The following is a 21,423-nucleotide window of genomic DNA, read 5'->3' as shown; positions in this document are numbered from 1 at the left end:
AGGCAGGCAGCTGCTATATCTTACCCAAACACATTATTAGAATTTGAGCAAGTGTAGAAGTGTAGAGTAGGGCAGTGACTGTGATAGGGGTTTTAGTGTTAGGGTGCAGGAAGGGAGTTTTAGGGTTCGTGAGTGGTACAGGAGTTTTAGGGTTAGAAAACAGGAGGAAAGTTTAGGGTTAGGGAGCAGCTGATGAGTTTTAAATTTAGAGAAGAGAGTTTCAGATTATGGAGTGATTGAAGAATTATGAGTGTGGAGGAGATTAGAGTTTAAGGTTTAGAGAGTGATTAAGGACTTTATATTTAGGGACAGGGAGTGGAGTTTTAGGTTTAGGAACTGATTTGAGATTTTAGGTTTAAGGAGGGGATGGTGTTTTATTTATATGTTTAGGGAGAGAATGGAGATTTTATGTTTAGGGAGAAGGAGTGACGTTTTAAGGTTAGGGAGCAAAGACTTGGGTAAATAATTTGATGGAGTTTTATGGTTAGTTTTAGGGCTCTGATAGGGCTATTCAGTTTAATAGGGTCAGGTCTGGGGGGGGGGGGGGTTGCTAAGTGGAAATTAGTGCACCTGCCTTTTGGAGGAAATAGTAGTGATCAAGAGTATCAGAAGCTGCTAGCATATGAGCACTAGTAGTAGGCCCTGACTATACCCATGTTCTCATAACAACAAAACTCATGAGCTCAGCTACACAGTATAGCAAGATGCAGATTAAGTATGATACCTGTTATGTGAGCTGATTTTAGAATCTAGGTAGTACAGAACGACTGCTGTTACTGAGGAAAATAAAGTCAAACTTTCAACTCTCCTTTGTTTGATCTACTACATTTTTTTGGTAAAATGTACTTCCTTTTATTTGATTTTTTGTGGACGTAATATGCATTTATTTAACAACCTTAAAACTAGCTTTAAGCACATTTTTTATAAATGCATTACAAGAGTAAAAGAAAATTGATCTCCATATGACAGTATCTGCTAATATAAGTACAATATGTTGGGCTAAGAGAAATACACTTGCATTCTTTCTGGCACCAAAATAATGAAACAAACTTACTTTTTTTTAATTTTTGGCTTCAGTGAGCCTATTTATGTTCGGTTGCTTTTGCTAAATTGACAGAAGAAATTGATTCAATGACACATTTAGGCCAAGCTCTGGGTCCATCGCTTTCTTGAGTAACCTGTATGAGGTCTAGTAGTGGTGTTAGAGTACATCTTCTTGATGATTAAAATAATGAATAAAACAAAAGAGTAATAAGAAGAAAGATAACAAATACAAATGTGTTTTTAAGTCTCTCAGACTTTCTGATGTCATGTTAAAGTTACTTTTGCCCAAATGACAAAGGAATAAGAAACACTTAGTATTGGTGATTCTGTAGTAGATTCAGGGTTTTCCACAGGATCCAGTAAATATCTAATGCCACGTACAGGAAACAAAATTCCAAATGCTTCAACAATTAAACAGTGTACACCAGGTACAAGTTATGTTCAACGCATTGTGCCTCTGTTTTAAACAGTGTAATGCAGGCATCAGTGTGTGAAGAAAACAAGAAATGAAACCTCAAAACAGCAGCTACAAAACAAAAACTCAGCAAATTAAACACAGGCACAATGTGAACACAACCAGCCTCATTTATTTATAAATAAAATGGTTAAGCTCTTTTTCATACAACAATTACAAGAACTTCTTCAAAACCTTTTCTACACTCTAAACCATGATTTAAATCTTACAGTCACATGACCTCCTTAATTAATGTTTAAAGACACCAATTTCGGTTTACAATCAATTCTAAAAGATGGCTTGTTCAAAAATAATCAATAAACTAAAAATCACAACACATTAAATATCCATATCTCTCTGAAATATATTTAAAATATAACTCCCCCACGTTAAAACATGTAATTTTATATCTGATTTCCTTTTCTTAGTTAACAGAATTCTATTTACAACTTTAACTGCTTCAGTTTGAGAATGCTTAGTATAGCAACACTTTCATTTAAGCCAGGGATATTGTCCACTCTGGTTATAAGTTGCCATTTTAGTTCTAAACATGTGTGTGTGTGCATGTGTAAATGCTTATTTTGTTTGCCTTAAGATAGTTATTATGTGTCTTTTATTTTAGCATTCGCTAGCAAAAACATATTTCCCAAATCTACCTACTTTCGGTTATTAAGTGCAGCTCTTTCACAATTTTCAAGTTTTTTATTTCTTTAGACCAACACTTTTTTACCATCTATTCAGCCTTTCAATTTATGTGCTAGGAACCAAGGCAGGTTTATGTTCCAGCCAACTTTTCTGATCTGTTTTCAGTAACACTCTTTATGCATTTTTTTATTTTAACCATAAACTATTTTGGTTTTAGTTTACCAGACAAGATAAAAAGAAACACATGAATAGCCAGTTGCTGCTGATTGGAAACTAAATTCATCTATATTTTAGGTTTTATGGATGATATTGCAGTAATTTTTTTCTTTTGCACTCATCGCTTTTCCAGTGTTGATTTTAGTCTGCAACAAATTCAAGTGGAACAATCTAAGGCATCTTGTGCAGCATTAAAATTAACTCAGTGAGTCAGAAGTTTTGTCACACAAAGTAGGACATGACGTGGCAGCATTAAACTGAATTCAGTTGTTTTTAGCTACACAATTTAAGGCAACTGATACAGGTATTAAACTAATTCCACAAATGTTTAGTGTCTTTATTGTTTTTTATTGATTTTTTTATTTCTTCTACACCACTGTTTAATAATAAAATTCAGTGTATGCATATATATATATATATATATATATATATATATATATATATATATATATATATACATACATATATGGATCTACCTAAGTCAAATTACCAAAACATCAACTTTCAAAAACTCGAGACCAGAATATCTAACTACAAAAACATTGAACAGCCATAAAATCTACATTCTAATGAACGCGAACAAAAAAAAAATCAAAAAAACTATTGCAAATGACTCTGTACAACACTACACCCACCTAGCACCTAAAACACTACATCCAAATTTCCATACTGCAGATAACTCCTTTCTTACATTTTTGCAGATGGGCTGTGCCCCCTGCACCCCCCACACCCCGTACAAATTATATATACCAAATTTGAGCTCTTACTATAGGGGAGAAAAGGTACATTTCCCTATCCGCACTGTACCATGATCTCCAAAACTTACACACAAGCACCTGTTCCCTGCACAAAATACCTAAACACATCCAACATACACATTTCCCCTCCTACTCACTTGCCCCGCCAGTTTAACTACTGCTACCACCATTCCTTTAAAGCTTAGACATCTATTCTAAAAAAATAAAAAATCCCTTACCCATTTCTTATAAGCTAAGACAGAAAGATGTCAAAAAACCATAGTAGAGCATTGAACATTACCTCCGCCATGTTTGTTCCATACAATACAAACGGTCTTAAAGTGATACTACAACATTAAAACTCTACAGCATTAAGATATTAACATATTCAATGTTAAACAACTCAACGTTTTCAATTTTCAGTGTATTGATAATTAGATATTCTGGTCTCTATGTTTTGTACTACAGTATTTTGGTAATTTGACTAAATGAAGAGAATCCATATATATATATATATATATATATATATATATATATATATATATATATATATATATATAAATACACACACACACACACGCACACACACACACACACACACACACACACACACAGTTGTGTATATATCATTATTGTGTTTTTTCTGGATTTATCATTTTCATTTTTCATATAGTTTATAAGTGAATACTAGGTTAACTGTCCTGAAGAGCCATTTCAAGCCTAGCCAGATCACCTGAGGTCAGAATCATTTTTAAAGGTATTATGTAACCATTGGTAAATCAATATAGTGAAATCAATATAGTCCACAGAGCATTCTCTGACATTACATACTGACAGCATATTGACCGTATTCCACAAACCAGAATTTGGTATTGAAGAGTGCTTTGTTCATTTTTAAACTTTACTTTTCCTACTGTATAAAAAGAGTATTAACATTTCTATTCAGAATGTATCAACATAAAAACACCTGGCTCTGTAAACCTTGGCTCTAGATGATTGTCACCAGTGATGTGACACCCCAACCCCATGTCCAAAAATGGGGGAAAGGGGTTGTGGATGGATGGATGGATAGATTAAAAATTGGGAAAATAATGAAAACTACTGATAGTAGTGTTTATTTTTTGATGAATACTTGTTTTCTTTTATAATGATCTTCTAAAGTGATGAAAAGTGAACAGTCTATAACTGGTGTCCAATGGGACAGGAGAACTGTAAAATGTGTGGTCTTCTCCTCTTTGGTGGTATACCCTGATGTTGCTTTGATGGTTTTATCTAGGCATGCACTTTATAAAAATCCACCTAGTAGTAGGAGATTTATTTGGTGCTCGTTGCTTTAAATAGTTAATAATATAAACCAGCACATTAGTATAATAAAAAGATTTCCATGGAAGTCATCTGATGAAAGTCATTGCATTTTCAGACCAAGGTAGAAAAATAAAAATAAAGCATGTTCAGCATATGCCTTCCATAAGTAATTATGCATATTTGCAAGATATATCCTTCTACTTAGAAGGAAAACAGGGAGGTAGAAAGAGTGGAGCTCAGTCTGATTGAGAAATGAAGACATTAGACAGAGAGATGCTGAATACATTTGTATTTAAAGCATGACCAAAGAAGATAATAAGATGAAATAAAATACTTAGCTGACTGATGACATTCTGTTTCAGATGAAAGGATTATATAATTTAAGCTGTTTTAGATTTTAAAATTAAACCTAATCTGCACAGTTTTCTAGATGAGCAAACGTGGGTCTAATAATGAATTAACATTCATTTGCAAGCTACTACAGCCTACTAAGCACAAATGCTTACATTCAGATGTGGACAACACCTTTTGTATGGTTAACTGAAGTAACCATTTTATCAAGGATAGTAGGTTATGTAAAAGTTATCAGTGAAAAAAAAATATTAAAATCTTTAGCATGTAACTTGTCATAGAGTCTCTTCTTATATGCAACAGTCAAATACAAAAATAATCACACTAATATCATCATCTATGTTTCCAGCTCTTTCTACTGTATACCATATCATGATGAAAAGCCATGTCTTTATGTTTGGAGCAGATGGGAAGCTCAGATCTGGAGACTCTACAACTGCAATGCACTTTTGCAAGTAGCAGATGTATTGGTGAGTTTACACTCATTTTTTATTTTTCATTTTAATTTTTCATTGCTGTGTTCCCTGTTGGTATAATTATTTAGAAGCAGATATGTTGCACATAAATAAATGTTCTGAAAAGCTGTTAATCCAAGCAACTGTTGACATACTTTTTGTTTTTGTGATATAATGCATTCTGATGTAACAGTGACTGCTGCACAATGGACATTTCCAGTGTCTACACAATTAAATACCAAGCATTCTTTTCATTTTCTTTATGTCCCTAATCTTACTGAGTAAAACTCGAGAGTAATGTGAACTAAAGTCTGAATTCACAGAACATGCTTAGAATTAAGATCTGAATTCACAGAGCATGCCTAGAAGTAAGAGCTGAACTCACAGAGGATGCCTAGAATTAAGGGTTGAACTCACAGAGAATGCATAGAACAGAATAGCATATCAGTGTGTTAATTCTTTACCTCTGTAAAATCAACTCCAGCAAGAGAAGATGGACGAAGAGATTAAATAAGTAACACTGCATGAGAGCAGTACAGAGTGTGACCAACTGGATATGTAGCTGCTCAGCATAAATCAAAGCAAACCAGCTCTGCAGTACACTGCTCTGAAGAAATCACAGTGCAAACCAGCCCAGCACTTAAAGCACACGAAGACTGTTGATGCAACTTTATAATGTGTAGGTTCATAGCTTGGTACTAGGCTATCGGCCCTAGGGCCTATACAAGCCTAGCCATAACAATTCCCTGGATATTTCTTCCCACAATATTTACTCCCCTGGACCTCTGTCTAGCAGGGTGACTGACATGATCCCCAGAGTGATTTTCCTACCTTCCATCCAATCGTCAAGGTTCCTTTTGAAGAGGGCCAAAGAGGTGCTCTGCTTGACATGTATGAGCAGTCTATTCCACAGTATGGGGAGTCTCTGGGTCAGGAACCTATCCCTCCAGCATGTTTTGTTCATTATGATGACAAGGTTTAGATCCCTGGAGCATGTGGCTCTGAGGGGATTGGAATTTCTTTAGTGGAACATGTCCAATAGCTCAGGGTTTGGCATGGCCTTGTATGTTAAGCAGAGATCGCCTCTGAGTTGATGATATGCCAGAGAGTACAGCTGGAGTTTTTTTAGACAGTCAGCATATGGCATCTGCTTTAGGCCTGTGATTCTTTTAGTGAGGTATTTCTGCAGCCTTTCCAGCTGTTGCAGATGTCTTGTGAGGTACATACCAAACGGGGTGTTATACTCTATAATGGGTCTAATGAGGGATGAGTTCAGTGGGACAATGACCTCCTTTTTTCTGGATGAAAAGCCCTTAGTGATGAAGTGTGCCACATAGAAGGATTTCCTGACTGTTTTGGTGATGTGGTTATCGAAGGTGAGACCACTGTCCACCTGTGTCCCTATGTCTCTCATCACACTTTTGATGTTTAGTGTACTGTCACCTATGTGGTAATTCATGGGTACATGTTTTTTTCCAAAGGGGATAACTGTACATTTCTTGGCATTAAGCTTAAGCCCATGGCTCTGGCATCAGGCATCTGTTTCGGAAAGTCCCTTTTGTAGAATATCCACATAATTTTGGGATTCAATAATGGCTCTCAGTTTGCAGTGATCTGCAAACTTTGTTAGCCAGAGTCCCATAGTGTTGGCCTGTACTTCAGAGAAGTAGATGCCAAGCAAGAGTGGTCCCAGGACTGAACCCTGTGGTACTCCACTTGTCACTTGTCTGGAGCTGGATTTGGAGTTGGCTACTTTTACAGTCTGTACATTGTTATCTACCTGTAAAATAGTTGCAGGGTATTTCAGTGAAAGTCACATCTTTCCACAAAAGTTAGAATTTTTTTATCGATGAAAATCCATCGAAATGATACCCACACAGTCTTTGACACAAGCTTTGTGAAACAAGAAGGGGGTAGATCTCCCACTCTCAATGCAGGAAGCTGTATCACATGTTCCCAACTTAATATCTCTAAGAATGACTCAGTTTGGGAGAAGTGACATTTTATCTTCCCATTCAGAAAATCAACCGTCAAAGTATGCAACTTTTTAAATGCTAACCATCAATCTCTCTGTATTTAATCTACCAATTCATTCCTCATGGGTTGAGGAATGATCATTTTAGTTTTACTTATTTATCCTTTGTTGACTGGGTTAGTTCACTAGGCTTGCGACATCCTTTTGAAATCTGAGGTGGTATTTATATTTGTATGGGAAATCTGTCCAGGGCATTAGGGAACTTCTTCTCTTTGCAGTAGGGGGAAGAGATTGGGTATTACAAATTCTGACTTCCTCTTTCCTGCCCAGGCACAGACGCAGCCAGGAGGACCAGGGAGAAACATGGCTGCTGAGACCCAAGGCAATTTGGAAGTTGAATGTGTTGAAAATGAAGAAAAAATTGTAGAGTTGCTACCAGAAATGTTTTCAGGCAATGTGGGAGCAGAGAAAATGTTGTCTGCTGATGGTGAGGAGATCAGGAAGGAGATGAAGCTAAATGCAGTGATGCAGATTTCCAGATAAACCTGTTTGATATGGCAGGAATAGCAGAAAAATGTGTTCTTTCAACCCTCCATTCAAGAGGGTGCGGGATAAGTATCAGGAGGAGCTAGTTAGCTAGAGTGAGCCAGAAAGTGTAACTACTATATTCTGGAGTGACATTATGGAAAAAGTAGAAGGGGGAGAAAAAGATAAGGTAAAATATGCAGAGAAGGTTCCAGAAAAAAGTCTTATGCTCAAGTGGTAGAAGAAGGAGCTAAGGAGAAGATAGAGATGAAAGAATTAAAGAAAAATATATATTGTTTGGGTGAGAAGTAAAAAAGAAAAAGACCTGGACAAATATGACGTATGGGACAATGTTATTGTACCTATGGGAGTAAAAGCTGAAGAGGTAAGAGCTTTCATTTTAAATAACAAAGAAACTTTTTGTGACTTGTTTTTTTGAAACTGGCCAGGCTATAGAAAACATTTTGGGGGCCTATGAAAAAAAAAAAAAAGAAAGTAGACTTTTCATGGTCAGACTATGTTGTGCAAGACTTTTTCAGGCAAACAAAAAAAGAATCTTGATTCAGTTTTGAACTGAAGAGGGAGCAAAATAATTGAGAGAATATTTGTTGACAATATGTAAACAAGTGGTGGACACTATTAACATCTGTGATGAAAGAGGATTATGGACTGGGGTTGGGAATGTGAAATAATTTTAACAATAGAAAATGGCAATTTGATACATATACCTAGTATTATTGATGTGTATGGCAATAGAGTTTTTGTGAGGTACAGAGGACAACCAAAGACTTTTATTTTTGTGCAAAAAAAGTGATCATTTAATAATGAATATGATAAAAAAAGATGTTATTTATGTGGTAAGACAGGTCATAATGCTAAGGAATGTGAAGTGATATGTAAGAAACATGGTAATACAGAACATTCCTGGTTAGAATGTGAGGTAGAAATACAAGAAAATGAAAAATGAAAATGAATTAAATTATACAAGGAATAGAGTTAAAAAAGAATGCTATACAAGAATACACAACACGAGAAGAAAAAAAAAACAGAATGGTATTTAAATTTAAAGGGAAAGACATAGAGAAAGAAAAAGAAAGAGAGACAAGTGAAGAGTCAGAGTGGCATATAGTAAAAGACAAGAAAAATTCAATAGAAAAGAGAGTTAGGGAAAGAAAAAGAAATTTTAAAACTATAATGGTAAGAGAGAATAAGAAAGGTAAGGGATAAGAAGATTATTCTTATAAATGTTCTATAAATCTAAAAATATTAGCTTTGAATGTGAACAGTATGAAGATAATTAGGAGGAGAATTAGTATTTTACAATGGTGTTCTGCAGTAGATGCTCAAGTAATAATGTTAGAAGACATTAGAATGCCAACAGAAAAAGAAGAAGAAAGGGCACAAACAAAAAACTTTGGAATGGTACTGTTATTTGGAATATAGGCAAGAAACATGTTCAGGGATATGTATACTATGCCAAGAAAGCATAAAAATATTAGATATTACACTAGTAGAACTGGGCCGAATAACAGTAGTAGATATAAGATGGAAAAATATGTATATAGACTAATAGCTTTATATGCATTATGTGACAAAAAAGAAAGAGAACAATGTTTAAAAGTATACCTAATTATGTCTGGAGAACATATATATATAATAATGACAGGTTACTTTAATTGTAATTTAAGAGATAAAAAGAATATTTGTGATGTTAAAAGGGTTACTGAAATTATGAAAAGTGAGAAATTAAAAATATGGGAAAATAAACACTAGACTTACAAAAGAAATGAAATTAAGATAGAAATTGATTATTTTTTATATCAGAAGGCCTAAAAATACACAAAAGGGGATTAAATATAATGTGTTCTCTGATCATGTGGTGATTTGGATAAGAATTCATAAAAATTAAGAATATATTAAAATAGGAAAAGGCATAAATAGAGTAAATGAAAAAGAGTTAGATTCAGGAGAAAGAAAATACATTACAGAATTATGTCAACAACATATCCGTATGAGAGATTTTTACAAAAACTGGACAATATGATGGATTCAATTCAAAAAGAAATGCAAAAGCATATTTCAGAATGCATAGAAAAGAAAAGGTAAAAAGAAAAAATGGAATACAAAATATTAAATCAAGAAATATTTAAAGACTTGATAGAAAAGAAAAATTTGTTTTATGAAAAAGAAAAATAATTATATAAAAGAAATCAGGATAAGTTTAATAAATTGTTATATAAGCAAACATATTGCTTTTAAGGAAAAAGAAGATGTAGCACCATACTTATGTAAGATAGTAAAAGAAGAAAAGATAAGAAAATTAAAAAAATAAAGAAGGGAAACCAGTTAAAAATAAGGAGAAATATATTAAATAATTAAAGAATATTAGATGTATATAGTAAAAAAGAAGTTAACATAGAACAAATTTATAATTGTGAAAAATTAAGTAAGGAAGATAATGAATATTTAGAGAGAAAAATAAATACAAATAAGTTGAATGAGATCTTGAAAGATATTAGTGTTAATTCAGCTACATATTTGGATGGGATTGAATATAGTATGTATAAAGAAATGTATGACTGGCAAAAATGGTGTTTATAGAAGCAATGAATGAGTGGCTAGAAAGAGGAATTAAGTGTAAAGAAATGCCCATATGTGTGATAAAATTTATATTAAAGAAAGGAGATAAAGATGAAATAAAAAATCGGAGACCAATTACATTGAATAACACAGATTATAAACTTTTCATGGGAATAGTAACTAAAAGATACAATGTAAAATATAATTTGTTTGGGAGAAAAGGAAAGGGGAATCAATAGCTATTGTGAATAATAAGGGAACTAATTGATGACATAATATAAAAAAGTGGAAACAAAAATCATGATAGGTGATGCCAGTAAGGCACATGATAATATTCAGTATAAAGTGTTATGGGGAATTTTAGAGGCATAAAACATAAGTGAAAAAAGATTACAAGTAATTAAACCAATATGTTAAATTTAACATAGACAGTTGGATTGGCAAAGATTTGAAAATAGAGTGTGGTATAAAACAAGGATGTCCTGCTAGCACTATCATCATCTTCTTTCTGCTGTTCCCATTAGGGGTCACCACAGCGGATCATCTGTTTCCATTTCATTCTGTCCTCTGCATCATGCTCTTTCACACCAACTGCCTGCATGTCCTCTCTCACCACATCCATAAACCTTATCTTAGGCCTTCCTCTCTTCCTCTTCCCTGGCAGCTCCATCCTTAGCATGCTTTTCCCAATATACCCCGAATCCATCCTCAGCACATGTCCAAACCAACGCAATCTCACCTCTCTTGCTTTGTCTCCAAACTGTCCAACCTGAGCTGACCCACTAATATACTCATTCCTAATCCTGTCCATCCTAGTCACACCCAGTGCAAATCTTAACATCTTTAACTCTGCCACATCCAGCTCGGACTCCTGCCTTTTCGTCAATGTCACCTAGCACTATGATCTTTTCTATAATCATGAACACAGTATTAATGGAAATTAATTAAAATGTCAAATAAGGGAAGATATAAAATAATGGAGGAGATACAATTACTAATAGTGTATACTTATGCTGATGATATTGTAGTAATAGCAAAACATAAAGTCTGGATGGAATAAATTCATGAAAATTTGAGTACACAGTTGAAGAAAATTGGTTTAAGCAAATATAGAGAGAAAAATCAAAGGATTTTGGTATGAAGGTATTATAGGAGGTATGGAATATAATAGGACAGGGCTCAGTCCTGGGTCCACTCTTGTTCGGCATCTACTTTTCTGAAGTACAAGCAAACACAGGAGGGTTATGGCTGACAAGGTTTGCAGATGGCTGCAAACTGGGCGCCATAGTCGAAAACACATCTGACACAGATATCCTCCAGAAGGGCCTCACAGAAACGGATAACTGGTGCCAGAGCCATGGCCTGAAGTTAAACACCAAAAAATGCATAGTCATACCCTTCGGGAAAAACAAGGTTACCCCTAGCTACCATATAGGTGGCAATCCACTGAGCACAGAAAAAGTCATCAGGGATCTGGGGACCCAAGTTGACAGTAGCCTTTCGTTTGACACTCATGTTGCTAAAGTAGTTAGGAAAACCTTCTATATCGCCCACCTGATCATGAAGGGATTCACATCTAGATCAAGGGAGGTCATCATCCCCCTGTACTCATCACTCTTTAGACCTATGATTGAGTACAATGCCCCGTTCGGAATGTATCTGACCAGACACCTGCTGAAGCTTGAAAGGCCCCAAAAGTTCCTCACCAAAAGGATAAAGGGTCTCAAAATATGTCTTATGCTGCCCGACTGAAAGAACTCCAGCTCTATTCAGTCTCATACCGCTTGCTCAGAGGTGACCTGTGCCTGACATATAAGGCCATGTCAAACCCAGATTTGATGAATATGCTTCACCTCAAAAAATCTAGATCCCTCAGAACCACAAGGGCGGGAGACTTAAACCTTGACACGGTTATAAATAGAATGTGCTGGAGGGACAGATTCATCACCCAGAGACTCCCTATGCTGTGGAACAAAATCCCGGTACATGTGAGGCAGAGCACCTCGCTGGCCTTGTTCAAGAGGAATCTTGACCAATGGATGGGAGATCTCAGATATACCCCAGGGATTACTTCAGTGTCACTGCTTGACAGAGGCACAGAAAAATGATAGGCATAGATTTTATTCAAACTAAAGGGGTGGCGAAAGCCACATAACTATGGGCTAGGCTTATAAATGCCCTTGGGCAGATAGCCTAGTATGAACCTATGAACCTATGAACCTATATTCTAAGAATAGTATTTGGAAGGACAGAATACAGACATGAACAATGAGATAAAGTTTTTAAAGGAATCAAAGACATGATCACATTCTGGAAGACATATAGGTTTTCATACAAAAATAAAGGATGTATAATAAACACCATAATAACAGGGAAAATGGCTTATATTGCAAATGTTTATATGATGCCAATGAGATATGAAAAATAAATTATGCAGGCACTTTTTCATTTATTTGGGGGTCAAGACTGAACCTAGTTAAGAGGGGAATTTTGTATATGAAAGATGAACAAGGGGGATTGGGGCTGATAAATCCAGTTATGCATACAGCCTCTTTAAGTATGTGTAAAGAACTAAAAGGAATAATGAAAAATTATAAAGATTTGACAGAAATAATAGTGTATTGTAAATATAGAGACATCTGGGAAGAAATTGGAATGAAAAAAAGAGTAAAAGTGTCACTAATGAAGAAATGAAAGAATTTTACAGTAAAACTGTACTGCGGAAATTAAAAAAGAATGTGATAGAAATGAACCGAAAAGAGTGATATGTTAACATTATGATATCCTTTTATTTGGTGGATCCATGGAAGGAGTTAGAGATAGATAAGAAAAAAATAATGATGAGATACAGAAATTATAAAAAAAATTAAAGAATGCAATTTTTTTTTTTTTTTTGTGGAAGTTGACCATAGGAAAATTACCAGTGGGGGGGAATATGCCATGCAAGAGAAAACAGGATAGAAAATGTAAAGAACTGGAAACTATAGAATTTTGTTTTTAATGTGAGATAATTAGAATTCAAAAACTGTAGAAAGAAGTGTGTAAACATGATTTGATTAAAAGTTATTTGAATTTTGAAATGTTGAACATGGATATAATAGAGTATGGGTTTTTTGGACAAGATCCCAGAATGAAGCTAAGAAAATGGACAGCATCATATTCTATGAAAACATGGACTATATGGAATGAAAGAATTACTGGAAATCAGATACAATGGAAAACTGACATTGACAAAAATACTGGAAAAATATGGTTTTGGTTATGGGTAAAAGAGTAGGAGGAATACTTAAAATGGAAATATCTATATAGTGATGTTAAAAAATATAAATACTGTAAATATTTAAAAATATGAATTGTATATATGTATACAAATAAAAAAACTTCTCTTTTCAATGTGTACTATGCAATCATTTACATCCACTTGATCTACCACCAACTCAAGCAGATTTTATATCTCATCCAAAGGACAAACTCCATATCAAGGACCTGGCTTGATGTGAGCTAAACCACCTAAAGAAAATACACTAAACACTGCAACAACAGTAAGTGTTGCATAATATACTGCAAAAAACAGAACACATAATATAGTACAGCATAACGGTACAGCCTAAATACTGCATAAGCAAAAGTGAAAGAAACATTAAATAAATTGTACATTTCCTGCCTTCTGTTAAATCTCATTCCTCCTCTAACATTTTTTTTGGCATATAGTGTTCCCACAGTTTTTATTTTGCTATGTAATTTACTTCTATCTTTTCTAAAGATCTAAAGATCCCATGTCCTGTTCTTTTATCTCGTTACAATATTCAGTACTTCAAGTCTGTTTGGTTAAAACTTTAATTTCCATTTTCTAGTAATTGATTCTTTGGCAGCTATCAGGATTAAATATTAATAAGGCCTTACTATGTCTAACAATTCTGGTCCTGTATCCCAGCTCAAAAAAAATAATTTCCTTAGGTACACTCACTTGGTCAGCAGTATTCCTGACACAATACTCTGTAGGGAATTTGTAAAGTCTGCCAACTCATTACATTCCAAGAAAATATGCTCACAGTAACCTCTTTCTTCCCTATTACACCACAATTATTTGGAGCCTGCTTGGGGTATAAACGTACTTATAAAAACACTATCCAAATATGGGGTACCTGTCAAATCTTCAAACGTTCAGAGGGTTGCAGACAATAATTGCAATCCCTGTCTCTCTTCTTAATGGGTTACTGTTTGGAAGGAAAATGTGTCTTTTGTAGGGCATTAGAATTTACTGAAAATCATTTACAGGCTATTAGTGTTCTTTAATGTCTATATCCAGGGTTAGTAGCTATAGACGGAGAACCAGTACAGCCTAGAAATGTGTTGTCTTATGCATATAAAACAATGCAGTCTGGCTGTATTATGTGAGAGCCAACATTAATGAACCCTCTTGCTGGCTGCTGAAATGGCACTTTGCCATTCTGATTACCATAACAAAGCTGAACTGTCAAAGATATAAAACGGTGAACTAGCGAGGCATTATGCTAACCTTCTAACCATTGCTCATGAAGTAGTCATCCAAGTCTCTGACTTTCTTCTGTGTTTGTTTTTTTTTTTTCTGATGAGAAATAAGGATTTAAGTTTGGGCTCGTCTTCCACCTGTAAAACTATGGGTTGTAGACGTCATTAGATCTGCACTATTACTCCAGTAGTGAAAAATATGGCAGATGCACAAAAATAGGAAAAAAATCTGACTTGACCTACACAGCAACACAGATTGTTGCAACTTGTCAGCAAATATATGTAGTACTTGATAAGATGGCTGCAAACAAGTCACCATCATTTGGAAGTAAGCTGATACACCTGCTGTAAAAAGAAAATTGCCATAGTATGCAAATGGAAGGCAGTTCTACAACAATTGCTTAGTTATGCTGAAAGTAAAAGATGCACCTCTTAAAGGGAGCATGTTAGTCATCATAATATCGATATTAAAATAGTAGGTGCTGGGATCTAAATGTAGGGCTTCAACTGTGTGCAGAAATCAAGATTAACAAAATCACGAAATCCAAAATATTGGTTAGAGCGCAAAATTCCTTTGTTGTAAAAGCTCAATGCCAAAATCCAGGTGTTTTTTTTACACCTGACTTGTCACCACAAAGTCATAAATGTGTCATTGTAAATAAGATATAGTCACACAACAGAACTACTTGTTAAGCAAGAATGGCATGGCAAACTGACAACCATCAAGAAAGTGTTGTCCATTTTAAGCTACCACGTGTCTATGGCCATTCTAAACATAGAAGTTGCATACGTTCTGAAAATAGAAACTGCACATCCTCACATTCATATACAGCTATCAAAATGGAAGCATTTAAGAATTCAAGTGGGAAACCTCCCTGTGATTTGTAACTCTCTAATTTATCTCTACACACTCATGGACAAAAGTATTAACTAACATTAAATATTTTCTACGTATCTTGGGAAGTGATTTTTGCAGATCTGTGTTTGTATTGGCTTTGCGGTTTGGTAACATCAATTTGGTTATTTTAGCTTACTCTGTTAATCCTTGGCCATTATTGGTCTCCTAGGAATCTCTAACAATTACTGTAATACCCACCCTTCCATAACCCTTTAGCTTCCTCTGCTATTGACTTTGTTCAAATACTATTAGTGCCTCATCTCATTTCTAACAATTCATGTACCCACACCTAATACTTTATGCACCCCATAAAAATAGTTAAGTATGCTGTCTATTTCTGTCCACCTCTTCTGATACAAATCTCAAAAAGTCTGCTCCACAGTGAGCACTGCCTGATTATCTTGTATTTGCCTAGTAATAATACCTTAACTACCACCTGTATACTATTAGGAAATTATATTTTGACAACCTCTGTGCTCTAAATAAGCACCTTATGTTCATTAACTGGACTTAGATCTTCCAAATCACAAATCTGGATCCACCTAAACTACTACTAAATTAAGCAGATGGGACCAATTTCACATCCTATGCAGTGGGCTCCACTTCTGGGTAATTAGTTTGCCTGTCTGCTTCCTTATAATATAAGTATGTGAATATGAATCTATGCATCTAGTCGAAGACTAGGACATTTAGCTTTTCAATCTATCTGGCATCAAGCAGTGGGTGTATAATTGCTGAATCACTGGCACTGATTTATTGCTGTCATTGTACTGAAAAAATGTATAAATCTAGCATTTTTGCCTATCCATACTAAATGAAAATTTAATTTTGTGTGTGTGTGTGTGTGTGTGTGTGTGTGTGTGTGTGTGTGTGTGTGTGTGTGTGTGTGTGTGTGTGTGTGTGTGTGTGTATATATATATATATATATATATATATTATTGAAATGAGATTGGAATCATTTAATGTTACTCCTTATTTAAAGGCTGAAGCTAGCATGCACAGTGAGGAGATTATTTGGACATTGCAATAAAAAAAACAAGATGCAAACTTATATATATATATATATATATATGTGTGTGTGTGTGTGTGTGTGTGTGTGTGTGTGTGTGTGTGTGTGTGTATATATATATATATACAAAAAAGTTAGGAAGCCCATTAAAACAATTACTAGGAAGTATTGGAATGTGCAAAGAGGACACTACATTCTAAGAAAGGCTATAGGAGAAAGTCCAACATTTGTAGACACATAGTCAGAGATGTTTTACAACAGAACCCGTTGATGCACAGTAGCAAGGCCCACCCAATCCCTGCCCAACAGTCTGCACATGGCTATTTGGTAAACACATGGTTTTCTGATGAGCTGATACTCTAGCTCACAAATATTATTTTTTTTCCTGTACTTTTTTTGCAAGGAGGCAAGCTCCCTGTATATAAATATAAGCAAAACCAAATCTGAGATCGCACAAATTTTAGGAAGAATTAGCCAATGAATATTCATAATGTCACAGACAAATCTGCATGACATGTCAATCATCCATCATTTGCCTGCTACATCACAGCCATTAGTCATTTCAATCAATCTGGCCATGCCCATTCTTGCTTGAAATGGCTGGGGGGCTACTGTTGTAAAACATCACCAAAAAGTCTACACCCATAAGGATATTTTTGAAGGTTGTAATAAAATCATGATACCATTTCATGCAACCAATAAGCGATATGGTGCATTTTCTTGCTTAGGGTTTAGCCAATGCCATTTTATGGCAAAGAGTCTGTACACTGAAATGACTGTTGGTGCACAAGGTAAGGTTAAATGTGATGCTAACAATGTGATGTATCATGCCCAATGTATGGTCTGTAACAGTTTTTATACAGGGAAAAGTTACCAAAAAAAATTAAAAGATAGGGTATCTGAACATGTTCATAGTATTAGCAGTAGAAATGAAAGCAATGCTTTATTTAAACATAGTATTCAATGCTTTGGATTTAAAAAGTTTTTTGTATACATTACAGAAAACTTTTAAAAGATTGTATAGGGATGGTGATTTAGATGCATTTTTACAAAGACATGAATCATTGTGGCAATTCAAATGTAATGCATTTAGGAGTATGGGTTTGAATGATACTGTTACTTTAATTTTTAAAAAAGTGAGAGAGTTGCAGCATTAAATGTTAATTGGTCCTTTGCATGTCATATGATATGGGTCTCTTGTTATAGAAAATGGGATTTGACTTTTTCAAAATGTCTGTAGAAGATCACGGTATATTCAGTGAATTAATTTAATTATAATGTGTTATATTTTAAGTCTTGTGCTTTGAGCATTTTTTTATTTGTATTTTTGCTGGATTGCTCAGAGAACATCTATTGGTATTCAAATGATGTCACTGGTTTGCAGAATCTCTACAAGCATTTTAAGAGGATTCACAGAAACAGAAAAAAGATAGAAACTATGTTATTACTTTGTAAACAAAAGATAATAGTATATATTTTCTGTACTTGTAGTTTTACGTAGGAGAAAATAGAGTCATAATTTTCATGAATAGTTGCTACACATAAATTGTTTGTAAATTGCATCTGTAGGGACAAACAGCACCATAGAATCTAAAACATATAGTGAATATTACACTGTCTTTCTGTGTATAAACCCTCTAAAACATACAGTCTTACTCTATATACATCTCCTTAATTCTACATATCCACAGTTGTGTAAAACTGTAATATGTTTATATATCAAATATATTAACTTTAACTAACTAGTGATGTATATATGCTGCAACCTGTCAGGTGAGCAAATGCATTGGTTTTATCTGCTGATGTACAAGGCTGCCAGCAGACTAAGTTATCATCTAATGTAATAATATTATAACTATAATGTGGTGCATGGAATGCTGGTCTGATATTGAGAATAAGATAAATGTATTAACATCTTCCCTAGTGCAAGACCCAATCAAAACAGCACTTAGGGGAGTGCTTAACAAATACTACGCACCACTATAAGCATTGTTCCAATCAAGTGTCATGCTATATATTTACAGCTGCCAAGCAAAAGCAGCAGAAGGTAAAACAGCTGTATTTCTGCTGGTTGTCCATGCCTCTTAACTCTCCATGAGTTTTCCCTGTCTCATATTTTTGCTCTGTTCATCATAATTTTTTTGATTTTCTGGTAAATCACTTAGAGTTACAGTCAATAATCTATTAAAGTTTTAAGTTTCTTATTATTCAGAAAATGTATATTGATGCACAACTTGTAGTTCTATTAACATTTTAAAGTGAATAAAGAGTGATATTTAAAAATCATCTATGATTTTGATCTGTTGTCCCCCCATTACCTTTGGATTTGTCCAGAATTCTTAACCATACAAGCTGAGAGGTGTGCTGCTATCTGTTCTACAGCACTATGTGCTTTTCTTATTTTCAAAGCTAGTAAAATACTTTGTGTGCCTAAATTTCTTTTCCTGTAACTGCTAGTACATGGAGCAAATAAAGCTCTCTGTACTACAAAGAATTATAAATGGGTCGTCAATCGTAGGCTTTCATTAAGTGTTCCCAATATGGATGCCAAGATTCTCCTCTCAAGCTTTGTCTCAATATGAATAACTTGGCATCCATATCTCAAACACATAATAAACTGGTTATGATCAGAGACTTGGTCATAATCCTGTGGGTGTGTTCTGTTAATTTTGTAATATGCCACTGGAGTTGATTGTGGCTGGAAAAGGTACCTCAACCAGATCACTTACTCAGTTAACAAATGTAAATACAGACATGCATGCATATATATATATATATATATATATATATATATATATATATATATATATATATATATCTATAGGTTCATAGGTTCATAGGTAAATACTAGGTTATCTGCCTGAGGGCATCTATAAGCCTAGCCAGAATGTGTTGGCTTTCGCCGCCCCCTTAGATTAGTTCCCTGTGCCTCTGTCCAGCAGAGCCATTAGTTCCCTATGCCTCTGTCCAGAAAAGCCACTGCAGTAATCCCCGGGGTAAATTTTCTGCTTCCCATCCACTCATCAAGGTTTCTCTTGAAGAGAGTTAGTGAGGGGCTCTGCCTAATGTAGATTGGAATCCTGTTCCAAAGCATGGGGAGTCTCTGGGACAGGAATCTATCTCTCCAGCATGTCCTATTTATCGTTGTGGTGAGATTTAGATCCCTAGAGTGTGTGGCTCTTGGTGATTTGTTTTCTTTTAGGTGGAGCATGTCCATCAATTCTGGGTTGGACATGGCCTTGCATGTCATGCAGAGATCACCTCTAAGTAAGCGGTATGCAACTGAGTACAGCTGGAGTTTCTTCAGTTGGGCTGCATAGGGCATCTGTTTGAGGCCAGTAATCCTCTTGGTGAGGTACTTCTGTGGCCTTTATAGCTGTTGCAGGTGTCTTGCAAGGTACATCCCAAATGGGGCATTGTACTCTATGATGGGGCTGATGAGTGATGAGTAGAGGGGCACAATAACCTCTTTTGTTCTAGATGTGAACCCTTTTGTGATTAGGTGGGCCACATAGAAGGATTTTCTAACCAACTTGGCAATATGATTATCAAAGGAGAGATTACTATCTACTTGGGTCCCCAGATCCCTTATTACATTTTCTGTATTTAGGGGATTACCACATATGTGGTAGTTCACAGGTACTTTGTTCTTTCCAAAGGGGATGACTATGCACTTTTTGGCATTTAGCTTGAGGCCATGATTTTGACACCAGATATCCGTCTCAGTGAGACTCTTCTGGAGGATGTCTGTATCAGCCAGAGAGTCAATTATGGCCCCCAGTTTGCAGTCATCTGCGAACTTGGTCAGCCAAAGTCCTCCTGTGCTTGCCTGTACCTCTGAGAAGTATATACCAAACAGGAGGGGTTCCAGGACTGAGCCCTGGGGGACACCACTTGTACCCGGTTTAAAGTCGAACTTAGACCTGCAACTCTCACTGTGTGGGTTCTATCCGTGAGCCAATTGGCAACCCATCTCGTGACATAGGAGTTTATGTTCAGGCTGGTGAGCTTGTCTATAATATCAGAATGGGGAATGGTGTTGAAAGACTTTGCAAGGCCTAGGTAGGCTGTGTGGACCTCCTTTCCCTCATCTAAAGCCTTGGTAACTGTCTCAAAGAAGTCCACCAGGTTTAGGAGGCATGTTCTGCCCTTAACAAAGCCAAACTGGGTAGGGTCTAATGTTTGGAGGTTCCCAATGTCTCTGTTAATGGGTTCCATGATGATGTGCTCCATAGCCTTGCAGACCAGGCTAGTCAGGCTTATAGGGCGATAGTTCCCAGGGTCCATTTTGGCTCCACCTTTGTGGAGTGGGATAACTGTAGCTGTGCGCCACTCTCTATGAGTATGTAGCCTGTAGAGAGGCTGAGTTTGAACAGTGTGTTTAGGTGAGGGGTTAGTTCGTTTTGGAGCTTGTGTAAGACACAGCCTGAAACACCATCCAGTCCTATTGAATCTGTATTTTTGGCTTTGGATAGGGCTGTTTTAACCTGTGTGTCTGTGATAGCCAGGGCTCTACATTCTTCTGGAATGGTTATGGGTCCTTTAGGGGGTGAGAGGGGGGTGAAGTTTGCACCAAACCTGTCTGTCAGAATGTTGGCAATATCAATCAGTTCAGTGTATTTTGTGCCATTCTGCACTAACTCAGAGCAGATCTGAGAGTTTCCACTTAGGTTCTTGACATAGCTAAAGAATGCTTTGTGGTTATCTTTGGAGTCCTCGGCAATTTTTCTTTTGAAGC

The 21,423-nt window shown here is 35.6% G+C and overlaps 1 protein-coding gene across 1 annotated transcript in view; it reads left to right on the top strand.

The window, feature by feature from the left end:
• The window catches only part of LOC122797635 (fer-1-like protein 4), a 1,984,889-nt gene that overhangs the window by 393,407 nt on the left and 1,570,059 nt on the right, over positions 1-21,423 (top strand). Inside the window, exon 11 of the mRNA XM_044066179.1 lies at positions 5,102-5,222. Within this exon, the coding sequence (XP_043922114.1) occupies positions 5,102-5,222 (121 nt within the window). The remainder of the gene's footprint in view (positions 1-5,101; positions 5,223-21,423) is intronic.

The sequence above is a fragment of the Protopterus annectens genome, chromosome 3.part1 (assembly GCF_019279795.1).
Source record: "Protopterus annectens isolate FY-2018-M chromosome 3.part1, PAN1.0, whole genome shotgun sequence".
NCBI classification, from domain to species: domain Eukaryota; kingdom Metazoa; phylum Chordata; order Ceratodontiformes; family Protopteridae; genus Protopterus; species Protopterus annectens.
The sequence above is the reverse complement of the archived record's forward strand: the minus strand, read 5'-3'. Positions and strand labels throughout refer to the sequence as shown.